General features: G+C 46.8%; 2 protein-coding genes across 7 annotated transcripts in view; one reads left to right on the plus strand and one right to left on the minus strand.

Moving 5' to 3' along the window:
- Positions 1-16,521, plus strand: part of LOC106588861 (tax1-binding protein 1 homolog A) — a 50,884-nt gene extending 34,363 nt beyond the window's left edge. For 5 of the 6 annotated variants that reach the window (XM_014178353.2, XM_014178354.2, XM_045709566.1 and 2 more), the window contains 5 exons: positions 138-224; positions 3,701-3,887; positions 5,714-5,907; positions 14,796-14,881; positions 15,139-16,521. In XM_014178353.2, coding sequence (XP_014033828.1) covers positions 138-224; positions 3,701-3,887; positions 5,714-5,907; positions 14,796-14,881; positions 15,139-15,349 — 765 coding nt within the window. In that variant the 3' untranslated portion in view covers positions 15,350-16,521. The remainder of the gene's footprint in view (positions 1-137; positions 225-3,700; positions 3,888-5,713; positions 5,908-14,795; positions 14,882-15,138) is intronic. The other variant, XM_014178352.2, reaches the window with a different exon arrangement.
- Positions 16,522-16,569: 48 nt separating this feature from the next.
- LOC106588863 (juxtaposed with another zinc finger protein 1) overlaps positions 16,570-26,140 on the minus strand; it is a 33,366-nt gene continuing 23,795 nt past the window's right edge. The window contains exons 3-5 of the mRNA XM_014178355.2: positions 24,004-24,200; positions 22,646-22,815; positions 16,570-22,179 (exon numbers count right to left, since the gene is read on the minus strand). Of these exons, the coding sequence (XP_014033830.1) occupies positions 22,003-22,179; positions 22,646-22,815; positions 24,004-24,200 (544 nt within the window). The 3' untranslated portion in view covers positions 16,570-22,002. The remainder of the gene's footprint in view (positions 22,180-22,645; positions 22,816-24,003; positions 24,201-26,140) is intronic.

Genomic DNA, 26,140 nt, shown 5'->3' on the forward strand with positions numbered 1-26,140 from the left:
GGTATATACATGATGACTTACAATGAGTCCTTACAGGATAAATCTGTAAGTTCTCTGTACCTTGTGGCCAATGGGTACAATGTTTGTCTGATGTTTGTCTGATGGTCTAATGTTTTTCCAACGTTTCCTCTGTGTAGATCCAGATGGCAGAGAGGGTCATAGAGGTGACAGAGCTGAAGGAGAGTCTGGCTCAGGCCCTCAGAGAGAAGGACCAACTCAAGGAGGTACTATGAACATTCATACAGCTGTCATAGCATAAGACCTCAGGAAATACACAGTTTACACAGCTGTTAAAACATCAGGACACTGGACCTATGAGCTGTCATATGTTTGAGATGGTATAAAATGCTTTCATAGAGCTACTGCTGAAGCCTGAAGGTGTTTAGCTGTTAGAAGCCTATCAAAGCACTGGATACCCCAACATAGCTTCCTCCCTCTGCCCCAATTTCTAGATTCCAACTAATGATACGCCCATCCCTGTACTGTACTGTCGTAATACACTAACCATTAAATGGTGGAAATGCCATCCTTCGTGTCTGTTTCACCCCGCGGTCACCCTCGTTTAAATGTTAAACCGGATAGCCCTGCACTAATGAAGTCATCAAGAGAGGGAGGAAGAAAAAGGTGGGAAGGAGAAAGAAAGGAAGGGGGGGTGAGCACCTTCAGCAAGCATGCGAGAGCTACGTGGGCTGGAGTTTGACACCTCTCACAGTAAGACTAGATTATTCTAGCAGTTGACTTCAGATAGAACTGTTTGGTGTTCTATGATCGAAAACCCTGAAGTTGCTCCTAATCGTACATAAGATCCAATGGATCATTTCAGATCTACGAGATGTGTCTAGGTATAGGAAAGGGTATTTCAGATCTAGGAGAGGTGTCTAGGTAAAGGAAAGTGTATTTCAGATCTAGGAGAGGTGTCTAGGTAAAGGAAAGGGTATTTCAGATCTAGGAAAGGTGTCTAGGTATAGGAAAGGGTATTTCAGATCTAGGAGAGGTGTCTAGGTATAGGAAAGGGTATTTCAGATGTAGGAGAGGGGTCTAGGTATAGGAAAGGGTATTTCAGATCTAGGAGAGGTGTCTAGGTATAGGAAAGGGTATTTCAGATGTAGGAGAGGTGTCTAGGTATAGGAAAGGGTATTTCAGATGTAGGAGAGGTGTCTAGGTATAGGAAAGGGTATTTCAGATCTAGGAGAGGTGTCTAGGTATAGGAAAGGGTATTTCAGATCTAGGATAGGTGTCTAGGTATAGGAAGGGTATTTCAGATCTAGGAGAGGTGTCTAGGTAAAGGAAAGGGTATTTCAGATCTAGGATAGGTGTCTAGGTATAGGAAGGGTATTTCAGATCTAGGAGAGGTGTCTAGGTAAAGGAAAGGGTATTTCAGATCTAGGAGAGGGGTCTAGGTATAGGAAAGGTATTTCAGATCTAGGAGAGGTGTCTAGGTATAGGAAGGGTATTTCAGATCTAGGAGAGGTGTCTAGGTAAAGGAAAGGGTATTTCAGATCTAGGAGAGGTGTCTAGGTAAAGGAAAGGGTATTTCAGATCTAGGAGAGGTGTCTAGGTATAGGAAGGGTATTTCAGATCTAGGATAGGTGTCTAGGTATAGGAAGGGTATTTCAGATCTAGGAGAGGTGTCTAGGTAAATGAAAGGGTATTTCAGATCTAGGAGAGGTGTCTAGGTAAAGGAAAGGGTATTTCAGATCTAGGAGAGGTGTCTAGGTATAGGAAGGGGTATTTCAGATCTAGGAGAGGTGTCTAGGTATAGGAAGGGTATTTCAGATCTAGGAGAGGTGTCTAGGTATAGGAAAGGGTATTTCAGATCTAGGAGAGGTGTCTCGGTATAGGAAAGGGTATTTCAGATCTAGGAGAGGTGTCTAGGAAAGGGTATTTCAGATCTAGGAGAGGTGTCTAGGTATAGGAAAGGGTATTTCAGATCTAGGAGAGGTGTCTCGGTATAGGAAAGGGTATTTCAGATCTAGGAGAGGTGTCTAGGAAAGGGTATTTCAGATCTAGGAGAGGTGTCTAGGTAAAGGAAAGGGTATTTCAGATCAAGGAGAGGTGTCTAGGTATAGGAAAGGGTATTTCAGATCTAGGAGAGGTGTCTAGGTATAGGAAAGGGTATTTCAGATCTAGGAGAGGTGTCTAGGTATAGGAAAGGGTATTTCAGATCTAGGAGAGGTGTCTAGGTATAGGAAAGGGTATTTCAGATGTAGGAGAGGTGTCTAGGTATAGGAAAGGGTATTTCAGATGTAGGAGAGGTGTCTAGGTATAGGAAAGGGTATTTCAGATCTAGGAGAGGTGTCTAGGTATAGGAAAGGGTATTTCAGATCTAGGAGAGGTGTCTAGGTATAGGAAAGGGTATTTCAGATGTAGGAGAGGTGTCTAGGTATAGGAAAGGGTATTTCAGATGTAGGAGAGGTGTCTAGGTATAGGAAAGGGTATTTCAGATCTAGGAGAGGTGTCTAGGTATAGGAAAGGGTATTTCAGATGTAGGAGAGGTGTCTAGGTATAGGAAAGGGTATTTCAGATCTAGGAGAGGTGTCTAGGTATAGGAAAGGGTATTTCAGACGGGGCATAGATGTGACGTCCTGTGGTACTTAGTCCAGGGCCATGGATATTTATACAATGGGTGGGTCTAATCCTGGATGCTGATTGGTTAAAACCACGTTCCAGCCATTGTGCATTTCAGACTACCACTGGCTATGATGGTGAAATGCCTGTTGACTGTTCCATCTGGAAAGTCACTGCACGTCCCGGCCAGGCAATTCATCAACCTGATCTCCACTGTAAAAACAGCTAGACATTATCTCCCTTTGCTTTTGGCTAGCACTTGGTTTACAGCAGCTGAGATTTGTGGAAACCTTGCTGTCTGTCTCTCCGACATTTGCAACATTATTACAATATTGAAATGCGATATCCACTGTCCCATCGAGAATGAACGTGTCGGGATGAGACAGACGGCTTTCCTCAGCCAGTCAAAATCATGAATTCGCAACATTTTTATGGATATATACAAAGAAATGTCAATAGAAAAAGAGGTAAAACAAGTTTTGCTGTCTTTCCAGCTTCAGTTTGAAGTGATTGTGTTAGCTGTGTAGTTGGCTATCCACCAAGGAGGAAAAGCCTGCATAGCAACCATTTTTTGTTTGGAATGGCAACGATGCCAATCGAACCTACTACCAGATGGCTTAGGTAGCAACCTCAGGACTATATCCTCATGGAAGGATGAAATAGTATGAATAAATGACTCGAAATAAAGTTTAATGAAAATATGTCAATCATTATTTTAATATGATGGTAACCATTGTATAAAAGTGCCCTCAAAGCATTGGTTTGGAGGATATATTGGCACAGTTTGCTGGCCCGAGACAACACCCATGCCAATATATCCTCCAAACCACGGCTTCTCTGGCATTATCACTTAAATACATAGCTATAGTTTACATACAGACATGCATTTTCTGTATATCTAAGATTGTGGCCCAGCGTAAAGGGACATTTCACTCATAAATGAGTGAAGTTTGTCAAATGTTTTCAGACTTTAAAAGTAGAGTAATGTCAAGATGAAACCACGCCCCATTGCATTGGTTTTGTTTATCCAGCTATATGAATGAAAAAGATTTCCTGGTTTTATTTGGTGCTAGTATTTGTTTCAAATGATTTAAAGTTGTTCTCAGTGGCCATCTCCTTGTCCCCGTGCCAGGAGCTGCATCAGTGTCAGGACCGACAGAGGGAGCAGGAGGCTGAGGGTCAGGGGTCAGAGGTCAAACAGCCCGTGTTGCTGCGCTACCCCCTGCCCTACCCCCAGGACCCCTCCCCACCCCCCCTGGTACCCCAGAGACCTGCAGAGCTGCAGTACGGGAACCCCTACTCCACCGACAACACTCGAGGTGAAACTCTCTGCCCCCATCTATCTGTCTGTCTCTTTGGCTGTCATCTCAACAGGCATCTCTACATCACTCTAGCTTTCTACTATCTACAATATCTGTGTTTGTCTAAGGGTTTCTACATTTTCTTTATCTTACTGTCTCTCTCGATCTTCTCTTCTCGCTGTATCTTCTCTCACTGTCAACCCGTTCCATTCTCCCCCTCCCATAGGTCTGTATCTTCTCTCACTGTCAACCCGTTCCATTCTCCCCCTCCCATAGGTCTGTATCTTCTCTCACTGTCAACCCGTTCCATTCTCCCCCTCCCATAGGTCTGTATCTTCTCTCACTGTCAACCCGTTCCATTCTCCCCCTCCCATAGGTCTGTATCTTCTCTCACTGTCAACCCGTTCCATTCTCCCCCTCCCATAGGTCTGTATCTTCTCTCACTGTCAACCCGTTCCATTCTCCCCCTCCCATAGGTCTGTATCTTCTCTCACTGTCAACCCGTTCCATTCTCCCCCTCCCATAGGTCTGTATCTTCTCTCACTGTCAACCCGTTCCATTCTCCCCCTCCCATAGGTCTGTATCTTCTCTCACTGTCAACCCGTTCCATTCTCCCCCTCCCATAGGTCTGTATCTTCTCTCACTGTCAACCCGTTCCATTCTCCCCCTCCCATAGGTCTGTATCTTCTCTCACTGTCAACCCGTTCCATTCTCCCCCTCCCATAGGTCTGTATCTTCTCTCACTGTCAACCCGTTCCATTCTCCCCCTCCCATAGGTCTGTATCTTCTCTCACTGTCAACCCGTTCCATTCTCCCCCTCCCATAGGTCTGTATCTTCTCTCACTGTCAACCCGTTCCATTCTCCCCCTCCCATAGGTCTGTATCTTCTCTCACTGTCAACCCGTTCCATTCTCCCCCTCCCATAGGTCTGTATCTTCTCTCACTGTCAACCCGTTCCATTCTCCCCCTCCCATAGGTCTGTATCTTCTCTCACTGTCAACCCGTTCCATTCTCCCCCTCCCATAGGTCTGTATCTTCTCTCACTGTCAACCCGTTCCATTCTCCCCCTCCCATAGGTCTGTATCTTCTCTCACTGTCAACCCGTTCCATTCTCCCCCTCCCATAGGTCTGTATCTTCTCTCACTGTCAACCCGTTCCATTCTCCCCCTCCCATAGGTCTGTATCTTCTCTCACTGTCAACCCGTTCCATTCTCCCCCTCCCATAGGTCTGTATCTTCTCTCACTGTCAACCCGTTCCATTCTCCCCCTCCCATAGGTCTGTATCTTCTCTCACTGTCAACCCGTTCCATTCTCCCCCTCCCATAGGTCTGTATCTTCTCTCACTGTCAACCCGTTCCATTCTCCCCCTCCCATAGGTCTGTATCTTCTCTCACTGTCAACCCGTTCCATTCTCCCCCTCCCATAGGTCTGTATCTTCTCTCACTGTCAACCCGTTCCATTCTCCCCCTCCCATAGGTCTGTATCTTCTCTCACTGTCAACCCGTTCCATTCTCCCCCTCCCATAGGTCTGTATCTTCTCTCACTGTCAACCCGTTCCATTCTCCCCCTCCCATAGGTCTGTATCTTCTCTCACTGTCAACCCGTTCCATTCTCCCCCTCCCATAGGTCTGTATCTTCTCTCACTGTCAACCCGTTCCATTCTCCCCCTCCCATAGGTCTGTATCTTCTCTCACTGTCAACCCGTTCCATTCTCCCCCTCCCATAGGTCTGTATCTTCTCTCACTGTCAACCCGTTCCATTCTCCCACCTAAAGAGACATCGATCCTGCTCCTTTTCCGTGGTGACACTTCCTGTTTCCTGTGTGGTTTTTGTGTTTTCTCCAGACGGGGCAGACGGTGCCCTGTCCCCTGAGCAGATGCCCCGCCCCCCTCCCGAGGCCCCTGGTGCATGCGCCCCTCCGGCCACCCCCCCAACCCCTGGTGCAGGCTGGGAGAGAGAGGTGGTCTGCATCCAGCCCTCCTCACGAAGCATGAGCCCCCCCGACGGACTGGAGCACCCCCCCGAGGAGCCACGCAACGTGAATACACACACACACACACACTCTGCTAAGTTCTGTAACCTAGTCCTCTTTTATTGCTGTTTTTGTATGTCCATTTCTGTCCTCCACCGCCAATCCTTTTTCCACGTACACTCAGTATACTAAACATTAGGAACACCTTCCTAATATTGAGTTGCACCCCCTCCTTTTGCCCTCAGAACAGCCTCAATTCATCAGGGCATGGACTCTACAAGGTGTGGAAAGCCCATGCCATGTTGACTCCAATGCTTCCCACAGTTGGCTGTATGTCCTTTTGGTGGTGGATCATTCTTGATACACATGGGAAACTGTTGAGCGTGAAAAACCCAGCAGTGTTGCCGTTCTTGACACAAACCAGTGTGCCTGTCATCTACTACCATACCTCGTTCAAAGGCACTTAAATATTTGGCCCATTCACCCTCTGAATGGCACACAATCCTTAACAATCCTTCTTTAACCTGTCTCCTCCCCTTCATCTACACTGATTTGAAGTGAATTTAACAGCTGAGTTCATAGCTTTCACCAGGATTCACCTGGTCAGTCTGTCATGGAAAGAACAGGCGTTCTTAATGTTTTGTAAAGTCAGTGCATTTACTTTAGCTTGTTCTCTTGTATCCCACTTTCTATTTCTGCCTCTTCTCTCTATCCCTCTCCTCTGTCCTGTCTTTACCGTATTTCCTTCCTTTCCTTGTCCCCTGTTTTTACCCTCTAACCATTTCATTATTCTTTATCTTCTTATCTCTCTTTTTCTCTTACACCCTCCATCTCTTCCTTTCTCTCCCTGCTGTTTGTCCTTCGTTCCCATATATACAGCGCTACACAGCTGATTCACATGATCAAATCTTGATGATGAATTCATTATTTAAATCAGCTGTGTAGCGCTAGGTGAAAAAACTAAACGTGCACTCCTTGGGGTCCCCAGGACCGCGTTTGGGAAACACTGTCTCAACCACAAAAAATGAGTTTTCTTTTCACTGAATCTCCGTTTGGATATTGGTTAGGCTACAATTATGCTCTGGTAATGCTAAGTTGAGGTGAGTGCTGCTCGTGATCATCTTGCCTAGTTGGCTCATTATTAAACACTGATCAGAACGTTTTGCCAGCATGTTATTTAATTTAACAAGTTGATTATTTTTCTCTTCACTCGCATGTCTCTTATGCTGCGTTCAAAACAACTGAGAACTCTAAAAAAAAAACGAGCTCCGACTGGGGAAAGATCCATTTGAGTGGTCATCCAACTCGGGAACTAGTGCCTCTTTCTAGAGCTCCGACTGGGGAAAGATCCATTTGAGCGGTCATCCAACTCGGGAACTAGTGCCTCTTTCTAGAGCTCCGACTGGGGAAAGATCCATTTGAGCGGTCATCCAACTCGGGAACTAGTGCCTCTTTCTAGAGCTCCGACTGGGGAAAGATCCATTTGAGCGGTCATCCAACTCGGGAACTAGTGCCTCTTTCTAGAGCTCCGACTGGGGAAAGATCCATTTGAGCGGTCATCCAACTCGGGAACTAGTGCCTCTTTCTAGAGCTCCGACTGGGGAAAGATCCATTTGAGCGGTCATCCAACTCGGGAACTAGTGCCTCTTTCTAGAGCTCCGACTGGGGAAAGATCCATTTGAGCGGTCATCCAACTCGGGAACTAGTGCCTCTTTCTAGAGCTCCGACTGGGGAAAGATCCATTTGAGCGGTCATCCAACTCGGGAACTAGTGCCTCTTTCTAGAGCTCCGACTGGGGAAAGATCCATTTGAGCGGTCATCCAACTCGGGAACTAGTGCCTCTTTCTAGAGCTCCGACTGGGGAAAGATCCATTTGAGCGGTCATCCAACTCGGGAACTAGTGCCTCTTTCTAGAGCTCCGACTGGGGAAAGATCCATTTGAGCGGTCATCCAACTCGGGAACTAGTGCCTCTTTCTAGAGCTCCGACTGGTGAAAGATCCATTTGAGCGGTCATCCAACTCGGGAACTAGTGCCTCTTTCTAGAGCTCCGACTGGGGAAAGATCCATTTGAGCGGTCATCCAACTCGGGAACTAGTGCCTCTTTCTAGAGCTCCGACTGGTGAAAGATCCATTTGAGCGGTCATCCAACTCGGGAACTAGTGCCTCTTTCTAGAGCTCCGACTGGGGAAAGATCCATTTGAGCGGTCATCCAACTCGGGAACTAGTGCCTCTTTCTAGAGCTCCGACTGGGGAAAGATCCATTTGAGCGGTCATCCAACTCGGGAACTAGTGCCTCTTTCTAGAGCTCCGACTGGGGAAAGATCCATTTGAGCGGTCATCCAACTCGGGAACTAGTGCCTCTTTCTAGAGCTCCGACTGGGGAAAGATCCATTTGAGCGGTCATCCAACTCGGGAACTAGTGCCTCTTTCTAGAGCTCCGACTGGGGAAAGATCCATTTGAGCGGTCATCCAACTCGGGAACTAGTGCCTCTTTCTAGAGCTCCGACTGGGGAAAGATCCATTTGAGCGGTCATCCAACTCGGGAACTAGTGCCTCTTTCTAGAGCTCCGACTGGGGAAAGATCCATTTGAGCGGTCATCCAACTCGGGAACTAGTGCCTCTTTCTAGAGCTCCGACTGGGGAAAGATCCATTTGAGCGGTCATCCAACTCGGGAACTAGTGCCTCTTTCTAGAGCTCCGACTGGGGAAAGATCCATTTGAGCGGTCATCCAACTCGGGAACTAGTGCCTCTTTCTAGAGCTCCGACTGGTGAAAGATCCATTTGAGCGGTCATCCAACTCGGGAACTAGTGCCTCTTTCTAGAGCTCCGACTGGGGAAAGATCCATTTGAGCGGTCATCCAACTCGGGAACTAGTGCCTCTTTCTAGAGCTCCGACTGGTGAAAGATCCATTTGAGCGGTCATCCAACTCGGGAACTAGTGCCTCTTTCTAGAGCTCCGACTGGGGAAAGATCCATTTGAGCGGTCATCCAACTCGGGAACTAGTGCCTCTTTCTAGAGCTCCGACTGGGGAAAGATCCATTTGAGCGGTCATCCAACTCGGGAACTAGTGCCTCTTTCTAGAGCTCCGACTGGGGAAAGATCCATTTGAGCGGTCATCCAACTCGGGAACTAGTGCCTCTTTCTAGAGCTCCGACTGGGGAAAGATCCATTTGAGCGGTCATCCAACTCGGGAACTAGTGCCTCTTTCTAGAGCTCCGACTGGGGAAAGATCCATTTGAGCGGTCATCCAACTCGGGAACTAGTGCCTCTTTCTAGAGCTCCGACTGGGGAAAGATCCATTTGAGCGGTCATCCAACTCGGGAACTAGTGCCTCTTTCTAGAGCTCCGACTGGGGAAAGATCCATTTGAGCGGTCATCCAACTCGGGAACTAGTGCCTCTTTCTAGAGCTCCGACTGGGGAAAGATCCATTTGAGCGGTCATCCAACTCGGGAACTAGTGCCTCTTTCTAGAGCTCCGACTGGGGAAAGATCCATTTGAGCGGTCATCCAACTCGGGAACTAGTGCCTCTTTCTAGAGCTCCGACTGGGGAAAGATCCATTTGAGCGGTCATCCAACTCGGGAACTAGTGCCTCTTTCTAGAGCTCCGACTGGGGAAAGATCCATTTGAACGGTCATCCAACTCGGGAACTAGTGCCTCTTTCTAGAGCTCCGACTGGGGAAAGATCCATTTGAACGGTCATCCAACTCGGGAACTAGTGCCTCTTTCTAGAGCTCCGACTGGGGAAAGATCCATTTGAACGGTCATCCAACTCGGGAACTAGTGCCTCTTTCTAGAGCTCCGACTGGGGAAAGATCCATTTGAACGGTCATCCAACTCGGGAACTAGTGCCTCTTTCTAGAGCTCCGACTGGGGAAAGATCCATTTGAACGGTCATCCAACTCGGGAACTAGTGCCTCTTTCTAGAGCTCCGACTGGGGAAAGATCCATTTGAACGGTCATCCAACTCGGGAACTAGTGCCTCTTTCTAGAGCTCCGACTGGGGAAAGATCCATTTGAACGGTCATCCAACTCGGGAACTAGTGCCTCTTTCTAGAGCTCCGACTGGGGAAAGATCCATTTGAACGGTCATCCAACTCGGGAACTAGTGCCTCTTTCTAGAGCTCCGACTGGGGAAAGATCCATTTGAACGGTCATCCAACTCGGGAACTAGTGCCTCTTTCTAGAGCTCCGACCTGAAGATCACTGGCGTCATGATTTGACCTCGCATTTTTCCCAGTTGTTTTGAACGTGGCATTAGTAGACTAGGCTTACTCCCGACCTGTGACTTGACTTAATCAATGTGACTTTGTTTCACTGAATATCTGTCTGTATATAAACCAATTAAAAGGGAAAGCTCACTCATTTTTACGTGGCCTTATTTTCACTCTTTCTGTGCTTGTAGTTGATCCCCCAAACAGGTTTTTATATATACTGCTCAAAAAAATAAAGGGAACACTTAAACAACACATCCTAGATCTGAATGAAAGAAATAATCTTATTAAATACTTTTTTCTTTACATAGTTGAATGTGCTGACAACAAAATCACACAAAAATAATCAATGGAAATCCAATTTATCAACCCATGGAGGTCTGGATTTGGAGTCACACTCAAAATTAAAGTGGAAAACCACACTACAGACTGATCCAACTTTGATGTAATGTCCTTAAAACAAGTCAAAATGAGGCTCAGTAGTGTGTGTGGCCTCCACGTGCCTGTATGACATCCCTACAACGCCTGGGCATGCTCCTGATGAGGTGGCGGATGGTCTCCTGAGGGATCTCCTCCCAGACCTGGACTAAAGCATCCGCCAACTCCTGGACAGTCTGTGGTGCAACGTGGCGTTGGTGGCTGGAGCGAGACATGATGTCCCAGATGTGCTCAATTGGATTCAGGTCTGGGGAACGAGCGGGCCAGTCCATAGCATCAATGCCTTCCTCTTGCAGGAACTGCTGACATACTCCAGCCACATGAGGTCTAGCATTGTCTTGCATTAGGAGGAACCCAGGGCCAACCGCACCAGCATATGGTCTCACAAGGGGTCTGAGGATCTCATCTCGGTACCTAATGGCAGTCAGGCTACCTCTGCCACCCCACACCATGACTGACCCACCGCCAAACCGGTCATACTGGAGGATGTTGCAGGCAGCAGAACGTTCTCCACGGCGTCTCCAGACTCTGTCACGTCTGTCACGTGCTCAGTGTGAACCTGCTTTCATCTGTGAAGAGCACAGGGCGCCAGTGGCGAATTTGCCAGTCTTGGTGTCCTCTGGCAAATGCCAAACGTCCTGCACGGTGTTGGGCTGTAAGCACAATCCCCACCTGTGGACATCGGGCCCTGATACCACCCTCATGGAGTCTGTTTCTGACCATTTGAGCAGACACATGCACATTTGTGGCCTGCTGGAGGTCATTTTGCAGGGCTCTGGCAGTGCTTCTCCTGCTCCTCCTTGCACAAAGGCGGAGGTAGCGGTCCTGCTGCTGGGTTGTTGCCCTCCTACGGCCTCCTCCATGTCTCCTGATGTACTGGCCTGTCTCCTGGTAGCGCCTCCATGCTCTGGACACTACGCTGACAGACACAGCAAACCTTCTTGCCACAGCTCGCATTGATGTGCCATCCTGGATGAGCTGCACTACCTGAGCCACTTGTGTGGGTTGTAGACTCCGTCTCATGCTACCACTGGAGTGAAAGCACCGCCAGCATTCAAAAGTGACCAAAACATCAGCCAGGAAGCATAGGAACTGAGAAGTGGTCTGTGGTCCCCACCTGCAGAACCACTCCTTTATTGGGGGTGTCTTGCTAATTGCCTATAATTTCCACCTGTTGTCTATTCCATTTGCACAACAGCATGTGAAATTTATTGTCAATCAGTGTTGCTTCCTAAGTGGACAGTTTGATTTCACAGAAGTGTGATTGACTTGGAGTTACATTGTGTTGTTTAAGTGTTCCCTTTATTTTTTTGAGCAGTGTGTATATATATATATATATATATATATATATATTTGGTTGTGTTACAGAGAAAATTGGTTGTCAAACTTTGCTGAGACATCACTTGCCATTGACTAAAATGCACTATGAACATGTGTGTGAAGCATGAAAAGCTCCAAAACACTCCTAACAAACTCATATTACATCACAATCTCATTCTGGATAATGTCTCTGCACAAAAAAATGAAACAAAATATTTAAAAAAAAAAAAAACGGTTTGGTGGAACCACCAACAAGCGCAGAAAGAGTGAAAATAAGGCCACATGTAAAAATGGGTGAACTTACCTTTTAATTGGTTTCTGGCTGGGCAAATAAGTGGAGGTGGTGTAGCTCATCTATTGGTTTCTCATCTATCACTGATCAGAAACATTTAGCATGCAATAATGTAGCCCAATCATTTTGCTCGATCGCGTATAGTAGTGTTTCCGCTGCAGTCATTTAACTGTGGCGCTGTGCCACGGTAAAATCATTTTCGCCACACCAAAGAATATGAAACCCGAAAAATATTTTTGTCGAGGCGAACTTTGAAGATGCTAGAACAGTCCACATTTACTTTTCCTCTGCAAACACACAAGTAATGAATAGAAACATTTGACAACCTCATAGTAGAATAGTTTATCCATTTACCTAGTCGGCTTGTTGTGTGTTCTATGTGAGAAATATTCCTCTCCAGGCGCATTCAAGTTGAGTGCCAAAGGGAGGGAAACTTGCACTCTGACAAGCAAATGCACAACAATTCTTGCAATCATGCGTAAAACAGTTTTAATGGCCTTTGTTAAAAAGAGGGCGACCCCAGCTTTCCATTCCTACTTTATTTCTCAACTCCTAAATACTGTGTGTTTAAACCCAGAATTTTTAAGTGTCATGGAATTTTTAAGTGTCATTAAGTGTTCGTTACTGCTCCGCAATTCGCCATGAGTGCATAGGGGAAGAGTGGGGCTACAGAGCATTTGGAAAGTATTCAGACCCCTTGACTTTTTCCATATTTTGTTACGTTACAGGCTTATTCTAAAATTGATTAAATTGTTTTACACACAATATCCCATAATGAGAAAAACATTTTGTTGATATTTTTGCAAATATATTACAAAAAAAGAAATAATGAAATATCACGTTTACATAAGTATTCAGATCCTTTAATCAGTACTTTGACTTTTAAGCACCTTTGGCAACGATTACAGCCTCGAGTCTTCTTGGGTATGACACTACAAGCTTGGCACCTGTATTTGGGGAGTTTCTCCCATTCTTCTCTGTAGAAACTCTCAAGCTCTGTCAGGTTGGATGGGGAGCGTTGCTGCACAGCTATTTTCAGGTCTCTCCAGAGATATTCGATCGGGTACAAGTCCGGGCTCTGGCTGGGCCACTCAAGGACATTCAGAGACTTGTCCCGAAGCCACTCCTGCGTTGTCTTGGCTGTGTGCTTAGGGTCGTTGTCCTGTTGGAAGGTAAACCTTCGTCCCAGTCTGAGGTCCTGAGCGCTCTGGAGCAGGTTTTCATCAAGGATCTCTCTGTACTTTGCGCCTTTCATCTTTGCCTCGATCCTTACTTGTCTCCCAGTCCCTGCGGCAGAAAAACATCCCCACAGCATGATGCTGCCACCACCATGCTTCACCGTAGGGATGGTGCCAGGTTTCTTCCAGACGTAATGCTTGGCGTTCAGGCCAAAGAGTTCAATCTTGGATTCATGAGACCAGAGAGTCTTGTTTCTCATGGTCTGAGAGTGTTTAGGTGCCTATTGGCAAACTCTAAGCGGGCTGCCATGTGCCTTTTACTGAGGATGGGCTTCTGTCTGGCCACTCTACCATAAAGGCCTGATTAGTGGAGTGCTGCAGAGATGCTTGTCCTTCTGGAAGGTTCTCCCATCTCCACAGAGGAACCTTGGATCTCTGTCAGAGTGACCATCAGGTTTTTGGTTAACTCCCTGACCAAGGCTCTTCTCCCCCGATTGCTCAGTTTGGCCAGGCAGCTCTAGGTTCTAAACTTCTTCCATTGAAGAATGATGGAGGCCAATGTGTTCTTGGGGACCTTCAATGCTGCAGAACTGTTTTGGTACCGTTCCCCAGATCTGTGCCTCGATACAATCCTGTCTTGGAGCTCTACGGACAATTCCTTCGACCTCATGGTTTGGTTTTTGCTCTGACGTGTACTGTCAACTACGGGACCTTATATAGACAGGTGTGTGACTTTCCAAATTATGTCCAATCAATTGAATTTACCACAGGTGGCCTCCAATCAAGTTGTAGAAACATCTCAAGCATTCTTTGTGATGGTGTCAATTCAATGGAATGAATTAAAGTGACATTGGCCCATGTCTGCTCCTAAACTTGCTGGCATGTGTACAGGAGATATAAAAGGCTTGTCCCGGCAGGAATGGGCTATAAATGGGACTGGATGAATTGGGATCCAAAAAATTGCCAGATCTTTATTTTACTGGCAACATTCCATACACTCTGTCAGTAAAGGGTATAAAACAGGAGGACCCCAGGGTGGCCAGAGATAGAGGAGAGTTCTTTTAAATAAAAGTCTAATTAACGTCTCCCACTCTGAGCTCGTTAGTGTTAGATTGATGTCCGCGGGGGCTGGATGAGGCTAATTGGTAGAAGTTGCCCTTGGGCGCAGATTTAGGATCAGTTTATCCTCCCCAAATCTTGTCCTCAAGCATAAGATTGAGGGAAATGCTAAATTGACCTTAGATCAGTTACTATGGGTAACTTCATCTTACTTCCTCCCAATGGTGTATTAGGAGGGCATCGCACACACACACACACACACACACACACACACACACACACACACACACACTGCTCTTCACTGATACACTGGTATCATGACCCTCTCCTCTCTAGCTCTATTAACGCTCTATTAACCTTTGGAGAGAGTCATCAGTGTTCAGACAGCCATGGTTTGAGAGAGAGAGTGTGTGTTGCATGCAGTAATGGTGTGTGTGTATATATATTATAGGTCGGTGATGGGGAGCAGCCTGCCTGCAATCATCAGTCCAGCAGCAGACGCAACGACAACAGGAGCAGCTTCTGTTTTGACCCCAGGTAACACACACACACACCACACAGACAGTACACAATGCTATCCCAGCTTTACCAACACACACAAAACCTAACCCTACTCTCTCTCGCTCCCTCTCTCCCCTTCTCTCCTGACCCTCTGCTCCCTTTCTCCTCCCTCTCTCTCTGGCCACCTCGCTGTTCTCTCCCCCTCTCTCCTGACCCTCTACTCCCTCTCTCCATCTTTCTGTCCTCCTCCTCATCTGACTATTATTTTCTATGCCCCCCCCCCCTTCACTCAGTAGTGAGGTCCACAAGCGCTGTCCGTTGTGCGAGGTGATCTTCCCGCCACATTTTGAGCAGCGTAGCTTTGAGCAGCACGTGGAGAGCCACTGGAAGGTGTGTCCCGTGTGCTCTGAGCAGTTCCCCCTGGACTGCCATCAGCAGCTCTTCCAGAAGCACGTGCTCACACACTTTGACGGCCATGTGCTAAACTTCGACAACATGGAGTAGCGGGGAGGTTGGGGTGTGTAAAAGGGAAGGTTGGATTGGATTAAATTCAAATAATTCTAGGAACGTGTGCTCGGGTTGGGGATGATTTCATTTCAACTCTGACTAGGAGGGAAGATTACAAATCATCACATCAACAATTGAAAAATAATCTGGGGAAAATTGCTCTTTTAAATGTTCTGAATTTAAATGGAATTAACTTCAATCCTGGCCTCACATGCTACCGTTCAGTTAAGTAAAGGTTAAATAATAAATAAATAAATGCTACCTTTCAAAAACATCAAGGCGTGTGTAAGAGGGAGTTTGTCAGTTCCGGTTTAGGGAAATAATTTGTAAAAAAAATACTTGGCTTGAGAAGTTCGGATCACTTTGGTTTTGTCCCATGTTGATGATGTCATCTTTCTGCTTCGGGGTTGTAGTGTCATCACTGCATGTGTTTAGTATCCGTAGGATTCATCACTCCGTAGCCACACCTAGAAACAGGTGACATCCAGGGATGGGAGGGGGAGTAGGTTGACGTTGTCTCTGAACATTGATCTAAGGTCAGTTTTGGGTTTTACCTGATGGTTAAGGTTGGGTAATCTGATCCTAGATCTGTGGTTAGGGGAACTAATGTACAGCGTGACAGTCAGACTTTTTTTTAAATTACAGGAAATAGCACTATTGTTTCAATTTGACTGCACTAAAAAGGCTTTATTATTCTGAATGTATGTATATATATGAGAAGTAGGACTATTATGGAGAAATGTGGCTGAATTGCTCGTGACCTCAATGTATTCCCTCATGTTTTAGTAATGACAGAATGATGGACCAATTGTTTTACTTCCTGGTCTCTGTTCACTGGATAGGCTAACATTCTCCAGTTGGAGGTAACTGGAAATATGACTGCTATAGAAAACTACTGTACACCTGGCTATGGTCTCTTTCACTGTGTTAAGTCTATGACCTTGGACCCCGACAAAGGAGGAAAAGATGAGTCTAAGTCAGTTTCTGTTGGCTGTGCGTGCATCTCCACATTGAGTCTCCTTTAATTCTTGACATCTGTCTGTCTGAGATTTGACTGTTCTTTCAACGTGACTACTTCTGGCTTCAAAGTTGCAGCTTTGAGAGTGTGTGTGTAGGTTTGTATGTGTGCATTAAAAATATCTTTGAATAAAGTACGCCTGTCAAATGGATACAATTGTCATTTTGTCTTTGGGGTCACAACACACACCAAACCGTTCTGGGCTCCAGAGTTTTTTAATGTTTTTCTTTTTATGTAATGGCGTTTTACATTTATGAAGCAGCTTCTTGTATATAAAGACAGTTTGACATGGTACACAGGTCTCCCTACTCATAACCTCTGCACAAATAGGAAACATATGAAAATATAATTTAAAAGCACTTAAGACACATTACAATACATTCACTGTACACAGTATATCGAAATAGTCCCCCTCACACACACACGACTAATGGAATCCTCCCATCCCCACTCTGTAATACTGTTAGTCGCCCTGTTAAACCGTAACCATGGCGACCTGCGTCTCCGTGGGGAGGGGTCTCTGATCCCTTGCCAGAAAGCTGCTGCGGAGCCAAGGATTCCAAGTACGGAAAACCCGGCACAGAGTCCGGAATGAGTTCTGTACGCCACACAAAAACACTACCCCAACAATGCTACCTTCCTCTTCCACTGCCATTTTCTTTCTGTCTTGTATCCTGGGCCTGTATTCAATGCGTCTCAGAGTAGGAGTATTGTTCTAGGATCAGGTCCCCCCTCCTACGATTTTAAAAGGAAAATCTGATCAGCACTCCTACTCTGAAATGCTTTGTGAATACGGGCCCTGACCTTAACGGCACTTTGCCACACCCATGTAAAGTGGGGTTGTGTGTGTGGTGGGGGACCATCACAGAACTGAATGACAGGTTAGAAATGTTTTGACAAAATGGCACCACTGACATTCCACCACTCCGCTGTACTCTGAAAGCATGATATCACAACATGTCCACCACTCTCCTGCTCTACAGGAGCAATGGGCAAGGCCTTGGTATGACACCATCTACGACCCAAATGGCACTCTATTGCCTATATAGTGCACTACTTTTGACCAGGGCCCATAGGAATAGGGTGCAATTTGGGACTCACCCAGTGACCTGGCACTGTAACACATGGTTCTGTGACATTTGAGCCTCAGCCATAAATTGTAACACTATAGAGGACTAACAGAGAAAGAAGAATAACACTAGAAGCTGAAAAGCTCAGATACTGCAGAAAGACTCCTAAGAAGCAACTCACACTGACTACTGGAATGCTGTGGTCTACAACGCAAGGCAATCAAAGGTTGTAGGTGTAATCTCTCCACACACACACACACACACACACACACACACACAAGGCGCAATGAGACAGTATTCCCTTGACACATTTGCGCGCCTCTAAGATGAAAGCTTATGACAGTCTCTCTCTCCCCTCAGGCACATAGTAATGTCAATGTTTGGCAGTAGAGAGCTGTTGGCAATGATCATGGAAAATAAATTAGAAACAATACTTGGCAAATGGAATAGAATACAGTATGATGCCTCAACTGGTCTGCTCACACTAGTCTGGAATAACCTTCTAGAATACAGTATGATGCCTCAACTGGTCTGCTCACACTAGTCTGGAATAACCTTCTAGAATACAGTATGATGCCTCAACTGGTCTGCTCACACTAGTCTGGAATAACCTTCTAGAATACAGTATGATGCCTCAACTGGTCTGCTCACACTAGTCTGGAATAACCTTCTAGAATACAGTATGATGCCTCAACTGGTCTGCTCACACTAGTCTGGAATAACCTTCTAGAATACAGTATGATGCCTCAACTGGTCTGCTCACACTAGTCTGGAATAACCTTCTAGAATACAGTATGATGCCTCAACTGGTCTGCTCACACTAGTCTGGAATAACCTTCTAGAATACAGTATGATGCCTCAACTGGTCTGCTCACACTAGTCTGGAATAACCTTCTAGAATACAGTATGATGCCTCAACTGGTCTGCTCACACTAGTCTGGAATAACCTTCTAGAATACAGTATGATGCCTCAACTGGTCTGCTCACACTACAGTCTGGAATAACCTTCTAGAATACAGGATGGACAATCCATTCCGGAATCATTGGGGATCAGTCCTATAACTGTTCTAGAACAGTGGGAATGAAGGGATTCAATACTTTCCCTGTTTCTCTATATGGGCCGAATGATAACATTAAATCTGCATGTAACAAATCGTGCATTAAATAGCAATAGGAGAAACTCAAATTGATTTTGGACACAGATCTCAAGTTAGGATTCAAGTCATAGTCAGTTTGTTTTTTGCTGCTGGGAATATCTAGACCTGAGGTCACCTAGCTGTTTCAACTTTGAACTATGACACCACAGAACAGGTTGTCTCAGGGAGTTGAGGAATGAAACACACTTATCGATAAAATATCAAAAGAAAATATATTGAAAAATAAAGTATAAAATAAAGCAACTATTTTGTATATGGTTATGAATACTTATATATTTGTATATACACACACATCTATTGTTTATATATCTATGTATAGACTGTTAAACACAACTCCTTCCTCCTCTTGCCCTCATCCCTCTCTCACATTTACCCTCTTCTTTTTTTCTTTTTTTTACAGTTAGCACCGTATGTCAATACAAAAAGTAAGGACAATTGTTGTGATAGCATAAGAATGTGCAAATGTACAACAACAAAACTAAGCCTATAAAGATACATATCATTCATAAAATAAGAGATAGCATGTCAAAACAATACAACATAATACAAGACAAAGTCTAAACAACTTAAAGCATGCACTAGATCCTTTAGTGTGTGGCAGGAAGGGTGGGGGTTGTCACCCCTAAGATCAGGCCAGAAGGGATAGGGGTTTGGGTTGTCACCCCTAAGATCAGGCCAGAAGGGATAGGGGTTGTCACCCCTAAGATCAGGCCAGAAGGGATAGGGGTTTGGGTTGTCACCCCTATGTTGGGCCAGAAGGGATAGGGGTTTGGGTTGTCACCCCTAAGATCAGGCCAGAAGGGACAGGGGTTTGGGTTGTCACCCCTATGTTGGGTCAGAAGGGATAGGGGTTTGGGTTGTCACCCCTATGTTGGGCCAGAAGGGATAGGGGTTTGGGTTGTCACCCCTATGTTGGGCCAGAAGGGATAGGGGTTGTCGCCCCTAAGATCAGGCCAGAAGGGATAGGGGTTTGGGTTGTCGCCCCTATGTTGGGCCAGACGGGATAGGGGTTTGGGTTGTCGCCCCTAAGATCAGCCCAGAAGGGACAGGGGTTTGGGTTGTCACCCCTAAGATCAGGCCAGAAGGGATAGGGGTTTGTGTTGTCGCCCCTAAGATCAGCCCAGAAGGGACAGGGGTTTGGGTTGTCGCCCCTAAGATCAGGCCAGAAGGGATAGGGGTTTGGGTTGTCACCCCTAAGATCAGGCCAGAAGGGATAGGGGTTGTCACCCCTAAGATCAGGCCAGAAGGGATAGGGGTTTGGGTTGTCACCCCTATGTTGGGCCAGAAGGGATAGGGGTTTGGGTTGTCACCCCTAAGATCAGGCCAGAAGGGACAGGGGTTTGGGTTGTCACCCCTATGTTGGGTCAGAAGGGATAGGGGTTTGGGTTGTCACCCCTATGTTGGGCCAGAAGGGATAGGGGTTTGGGTTGTCACCCCTATGTTGGGCCAGAAGGGATAGGGGTTGTCGCCCCTAAGATCAGGCCAGAAGGGATAGGGGTTTGGGTTGTCGCCCCTATGTTGGGCCAGACGGGATAGGGGTTTGGGTTGTCGCCCCTAAGATCAGCCCAGAAGGGACAGGGGTTTGGGTTGTCACCCCTAAGATCAGGCCAGAAGGGATAGGGGTTTGTGTTGTCGCCCCTAAGATCAGCCCAGAAGGGACAGGGGTTTGGGTTGTCGCCCCTAAGATCAGGCCAGAAGGGATAGGGGTTTGGGTTGTCGCCCCTAAGATCAGGCCAGAAGGGATAGGGGTTTGGGTTGTCGCCCCTAAGATCAGGCCAGAAGGGATAGGGGTTTGGGTTGTCGCCCCTATGTTGGGCCAGAAGGGATAGGGGTTTGGGTTGTCACCCCTAAGATCAGGCCAGAAGGGATAGGGGTTTGGGTTGTCGCCCCTAAGATCAGGCCAGAAGGGATAGGGGTTTGGGTTGTCACCCCTAAGATCAGGCCAGAAGGGATAGGGGTTTGGGTTGTCGCCCCTAAGATCAGGCCAGAAGGGATAGGGGTTTGGGTTGTCGCCCCTAAGATCAGGCCAGAAGGGATAGGGGTTTGGGTTGTCGCCCCTAAGATCAGCCCAGAAGGGATAGGGGTTTGGGTTATCACCCCTAAGATCAGCCCAGAAGGGACAGGGGTTTGGGTTGTCGCCCCTAAGATCAGGCCAGAAGGGATAGGGGTTGTCACCCCTAAGATCAGGCCAGAAGGGATAGGGGTTTGGGTTGTCGCCCCTAAGATCAGGCCAGAAGGGATAGGGGTTGTCACCCCTAAGATCAGGCCAGAAGGGATAGGGGTTTGGGTTGTCACCCCTAAGATCAGGCCAGAAGGGATAGGGGTTTGGGTTGTCGCCCCTATGTTGGGCCAGAAGGGATAGGGGTTTGGGTTGTCACCCCTAAGATCAGGCCAGAAGGGATAGGGGTTTGGGTTGTCACCCCTAAGATCAGGCCAGAAGGGATAGGGGTTTGGGTTGTCACCCCTAAGATCAGGCCAGAAGGGATAGGGGTTTGGGTTGTCGCCCCTAAGATCAGGCCAGAAGGGATAGGGGTTTGGGTTGTCGCCCCTATGTTGGGCCAGAAGGGATAGGGGTTTGGGTTGTCACCCCTAAGATCAGGCCAGAAGGGATAGGGGTTTGGGTTGTCGCCCCTATGTTGGGCCAGAAGGGATAGGGGTTTGGGTTGTCACCCCTAAGATCAGGCCAGAAGGGATAGGGGTTTGGGTTGTCGCCCCTAAGATCAGCCCAGAAGGGATAGGGGTTTGGGTTATCGCCCCTAAGATCAGCCCAGAAGGGACAGGGGTTTGGGTTGTCGCCCCTAAGATCAGGCCAGAAGGGATAGGGGTTTGGGTTGTCGCCCCTAAGATCAGGCCAGAAGGGATAGGGGTTGTCACCCCTAAGATCAGGCCAGAAGGGATAGGGGTTGTCACCCCTAAGATCAGGCCAGAAGGGATAGGGGTTGTCACCCCTAAGATCAGGCCAGAAGGGATAGGGGTTTGGGTTGTCACCCCTAAGATCAGGCCAGAAGGGATAGGGGTTTGGGTTGTCGCCCCTATGTTGGGCCAGAAGGGATAGGGGTTTGGGTTGTCACCCCTAAGATCAGGCCAGAAGGGATAGGGGTTTGGGTTGTCACCCCTAAGATCAGGCCAGAAGGGATAGGGGTTTGGGTTGTCACCCCTAAGATCAGGCCAGAAGGGATAGGGGTTTGGGTTGTCACCCCTAAGATCAGGCCAGAAGGGATAGGGGTTTGGGTTATCACCCCTAAGATCAGCCCAGAAGGGACAGGGGTTTGGGTTGTCGCCCCTAAGATCAGGCCAGAAGGGATAGGGGTTTGGGTTGGGTGGGTAGTGCTGGTGAGGAATAGGGTAATGTTTGGGGGGGTATACATGGTGGGGGGTGATCAGGGGTTGTCACGACGATCGTCTCTAGCCCTGCATCTTGCGGATGATGTCAGCGGAGACGGGCGGGTGGAAGTTGATGGTGTGGTGTCTCAGGCCCTGGGACGTCTTGTAGCTCTTCCCACAGCGGCACTTGAAGGGCTTCCGCACACGGATCTGGGTCCGGTGGCCATTCTTGGCATGGTATTTAATACCGTTCACATTCTGAATGACGGGGAGAGACATTATCAGGAGGACAACAGGAGGACCCTGGCCTGGGCTGGTCAAGCGGTCTAAGACGCTGCCTCCAGAATACCTGTGCAAGTGTGGGTTTAAATCCAAATGACTGCTGTTCTAACACACCCTCTCCTCCTCCCATCTCTCCTCCCATCTCTCCTCCCATCTCTCCTGTCAGTCTTACTATCTCATCTAATAAATAAAAACATACAAAAGGAATAAAAATAATAATTTCCCTTTACATTTTCTCAGTGAGGATCCTGAAAAGCAACATCCAGGAACAACATTACAAACGTTGACATTGCTAGAGGAAGATCCTGTATTGAAGTGAAAACCTCCAGTACTCAGATCATAGGCTATACTGAACTGATATATAGAGGACTAGAGTATAGCAGAAGAATAGAGCTAGGGACCAAATACAGTGAAGTGGGCTGGGGCTGAGTGTGTACTGCACCTTGTATCTCTTCTTGCAGCCAGGCACAGGGCAGGCAAAGGGTTTCTCCTCTCCTCCATTCATACACATGGAGCTGAGGATAGACTCTGAGCTGATGGCACTCTCTGTGGTCCAGGACTCATCACTGTCTGACTCCTCATAGTCCACCTCCTCATCATCATACTCACTGCCTGGAGGGGGAACACACAGAGAGAGTAAGGAGACGGAGAGAACATAACTATAGGGGAAACACAGACAGTTACATCTGTCTATTGTCTCAAGGAGAGGGGCATGGAGCAGAGAGAGAGGGGAATTTGATGGAACTAGGACAGAGGGTTTGGTGGATGTGTGTGTGACTCAGGGGAACCCAGGGGGAGGGGGTTGGCTCCCTGAAAGAGATCATTAAGTGGGAGGTATCCTCGTTGCATTGCCTGGAAAAAGTGCACAACTTTTTCCACTCTCACACTGACTATTACAACCCATCCCACACTGTACCCCCACCATTACACAGGAAACACTTCACCTCAGCAGGAGGAAGTGGATGGCACCCTGGCACATGTTAAAAGGATTTCAACAAGGGTGTGTGTTGGTGGCTGCGTGTGTGTGTGTGCGCGGTTGTGTAAGCGCAGACCTAATGCTGCGATTGGAAACATTTGGGCAGGAATTGCACATCTGCTTTTGGGCTCTGAAACACACACACACACACACACACACACACACACACACACACACACACACACACACACACACACACACACACACACACACACACAGTGCGATAGCTGGTGTGTAATTACCAGTGTTGACTGGGTTCACTGCACACTGCAGGAACACTCTCTCCCTCTACTGAACACATGTTGCACTGGCCTGTAGTCTAGAACACTCCCAATAGGAATGTTCCATTGACCCTCAGTCTAGAACACTAGAGGCAAAGCCATTTAGAAGACACTTTTATCCAAAGAGACTTACAGTAGTGGGTGCATACATTTCCTGATGGGTGAACCCAGCGATAAGCAAACTCACAATCCTGGAGTTGCGATCACCATGTTTTACCCAGTGCGTCACACAGGACCACAAGGGGCCATACATCTTCAGTAGGGCCGAGACAATACCAGTGTCACAATACCCCGAAGCAGACCCAATTCTTTGGTCCTTTAAAAACTGTCTGTATGTAAAATATTGTGTGCTATTACTTGGAAAATAAATACATGTGACTCTGGATGACAACATAATGATGTTTGTTTCCAACATTAGGGCTGTTTAAAAAAATTACAAATAATTACATCCAATTCGTGTTTTGTTTCCTTGCCACGATACTAGCGATTATCGCGATACTGGTATTGTCCAGGCCCTAATCATAAGTGTCCACTTTCTCTTACCTGTGGGTGTGCTGCTACGGAAGGAGGAGGAGGGTGTGATGGGTGGAGTCACGGGAGGAGTCAGGTTGCCGTTGCTGTGGCGTGGAGGCGTGGCCACGCTGTTTCGAGACACACCCCCTGTGATTGACAGGGAAAGTTTGGGCGTGGCCCGCTTCTTCAAGGTCTCCTGCTCCCGACGCGCCGCATCCGTCATGAACCTGGACACACATTAACACGTTACACCTATAAATAAAGATTACTTAATGATAATAAAGTAGAATCTCCCCCTCTTCTCCCTCCTCTCGCTCCCTCCCTCACCCTAGTAGGAAGTCTACTATGTGCAGCTCACCCTGCACTAACATAAATAACATGAGCATGTCTACTTCTGCTAAGCTTCCCAGTAAAGCAATGAAAACAATCAAGCATCCCAGAAAAGTGCTAAAAATTGCCTAAGTTAACATATGTACAGTAATTCCTCCTATAAAAGTTGCGTCATACTGCGACATCCCTTGCGGGCTGCTGCAGCATTCTGTGGCACGTTATCTATTTGTCAGCCATTTTTTCTGTTAATGCAAGTTATTGCTAGTTTGACCACCAGAGGGCATCTTTGAGAAGCATTTGATAGTCTTCCATATTGCAGGCACGCGGGAGACCAGAGTTCAATTAAGAATTTGTTCTTAACTGATTCCACATGTGTTATTTCATAGTTGTGATGTCTTCACTAGTCGGAAGTTTACATACACATAGGTTAGTCATTTAAACTCGTTTTTCAACCACTCCACAAATTTCTTGTTAACAAACTACAGTTTTGGCAAGTCAGTTAGGACATCTACTTTGTGCATAACAAGTCATTTTTCCAACAATTGTTTACAGACAGATTATTTCACTTATAATTCACTGTATCACAATTCCAGTGGGTCAGAAGTTTACATACACTAAGTTGACTGTGCCTTATAACAGCTTGGAAAATTCCTGAAAATTATGTCATGGCTTTAGAAGCTTCTGATAGGCTAATTGACATCATTTGAGTCAATTGGAGGTGTACCTGTGGATGTATTTCAAGGCCTGCCTTCAAACTCAGTGCCTCTTTGCTTGACATTATGGCAAAAACAAAAGAAATCAGCCAAGACCTCAGAAAAAGAATTGTAGACCTCCACAAGTCTGGTTCATCCTTGGGAGAAATTTCCAAATGCCTGAAGGTACCACGTTCATCTGTACAAACAATAGTAGGTAAGTATAAACACCATGGGACCACGCAGCCGTTATACCGCTCAGGAAGGAGACGTGTTCTGTCTCCTAAAGATGAACGTACTTTTGTGCGAAAAGTGCAAATCAATCACAGAACAAAAGCAAAGGACCTTGTGAAGATGCTGGAGGAAACAGGTACAAAAGTATCTATATCCACAGTAAAACGAGTCCTATATCGACATAACCTGGAAGGCCGCTCCAAAACCACCATAAAAAAGCCAGACTATGGTTTGCAACTGCACATGGGGACAAAGATCGTACTTTTTGGAGAAATGTCCTCTGGTCTGATGAAACAAAAAAATAACTGTTTGGCCATAATGACCAATGTTATGTTTGGAGGAAAAAGGGGGAGGCTTGCAAGCCAAAGAATACCATCCCAACCGTGAAGCACGGAGGTGGCAGCATCATGTTGTGGGGGTGCTTTGCTGCCGGAGGGACTGGTGCACTTCACAAAATAGATGGCATCATGAGGTAGGACAATTATGTGGATATATTGAAGCAACATCAAGACATCAGTCAGGAAGTTAAAGCTTGGTCGCAAATGGGTCTTCCAAATGGACAATGACCCCAAGCATACTTCCAAAGTTGTGGCAAAATGGCTTAAGGACAACAAAGTCAAGGTATTGGAGTGGCCATCACAAAGCCCTGACCTCAATCCTATAGAAAATGTTTGGGCAGAACTGAAAAAATGTGTGCGAGCAAGGAGGCCTACAAACCTGACTCAGTTACACCAGCTCTGTCAGGAGGAATGGGCCAGAATTCACCCAACTTATTGTGGGAAGCTTGTGGAAGGCTTCCCAAAACATTTGACCCAAGTTAAACAATTTAAAGGCAATGCTACCAAATACTAATTATGTGTATGTAAACTTCTGACTCACTGGGAATGTGATGAAAGAAATAAAAGCTGAAA

The sequence above is a fragment of the Salmo salar genome, chromosome ssa27 (genome assembly GCF_905237065.1).
Source record: "Salmo salar chromosome ssa27, Ssal_v3.1, whole genome shotgun sequence".
Taxonomy (NCBI): Eukaryota; Metazoa; Chordata; class Actinopteri; order Salmoniformes; family Salmonidae; genus Salmo; species Salmo salar.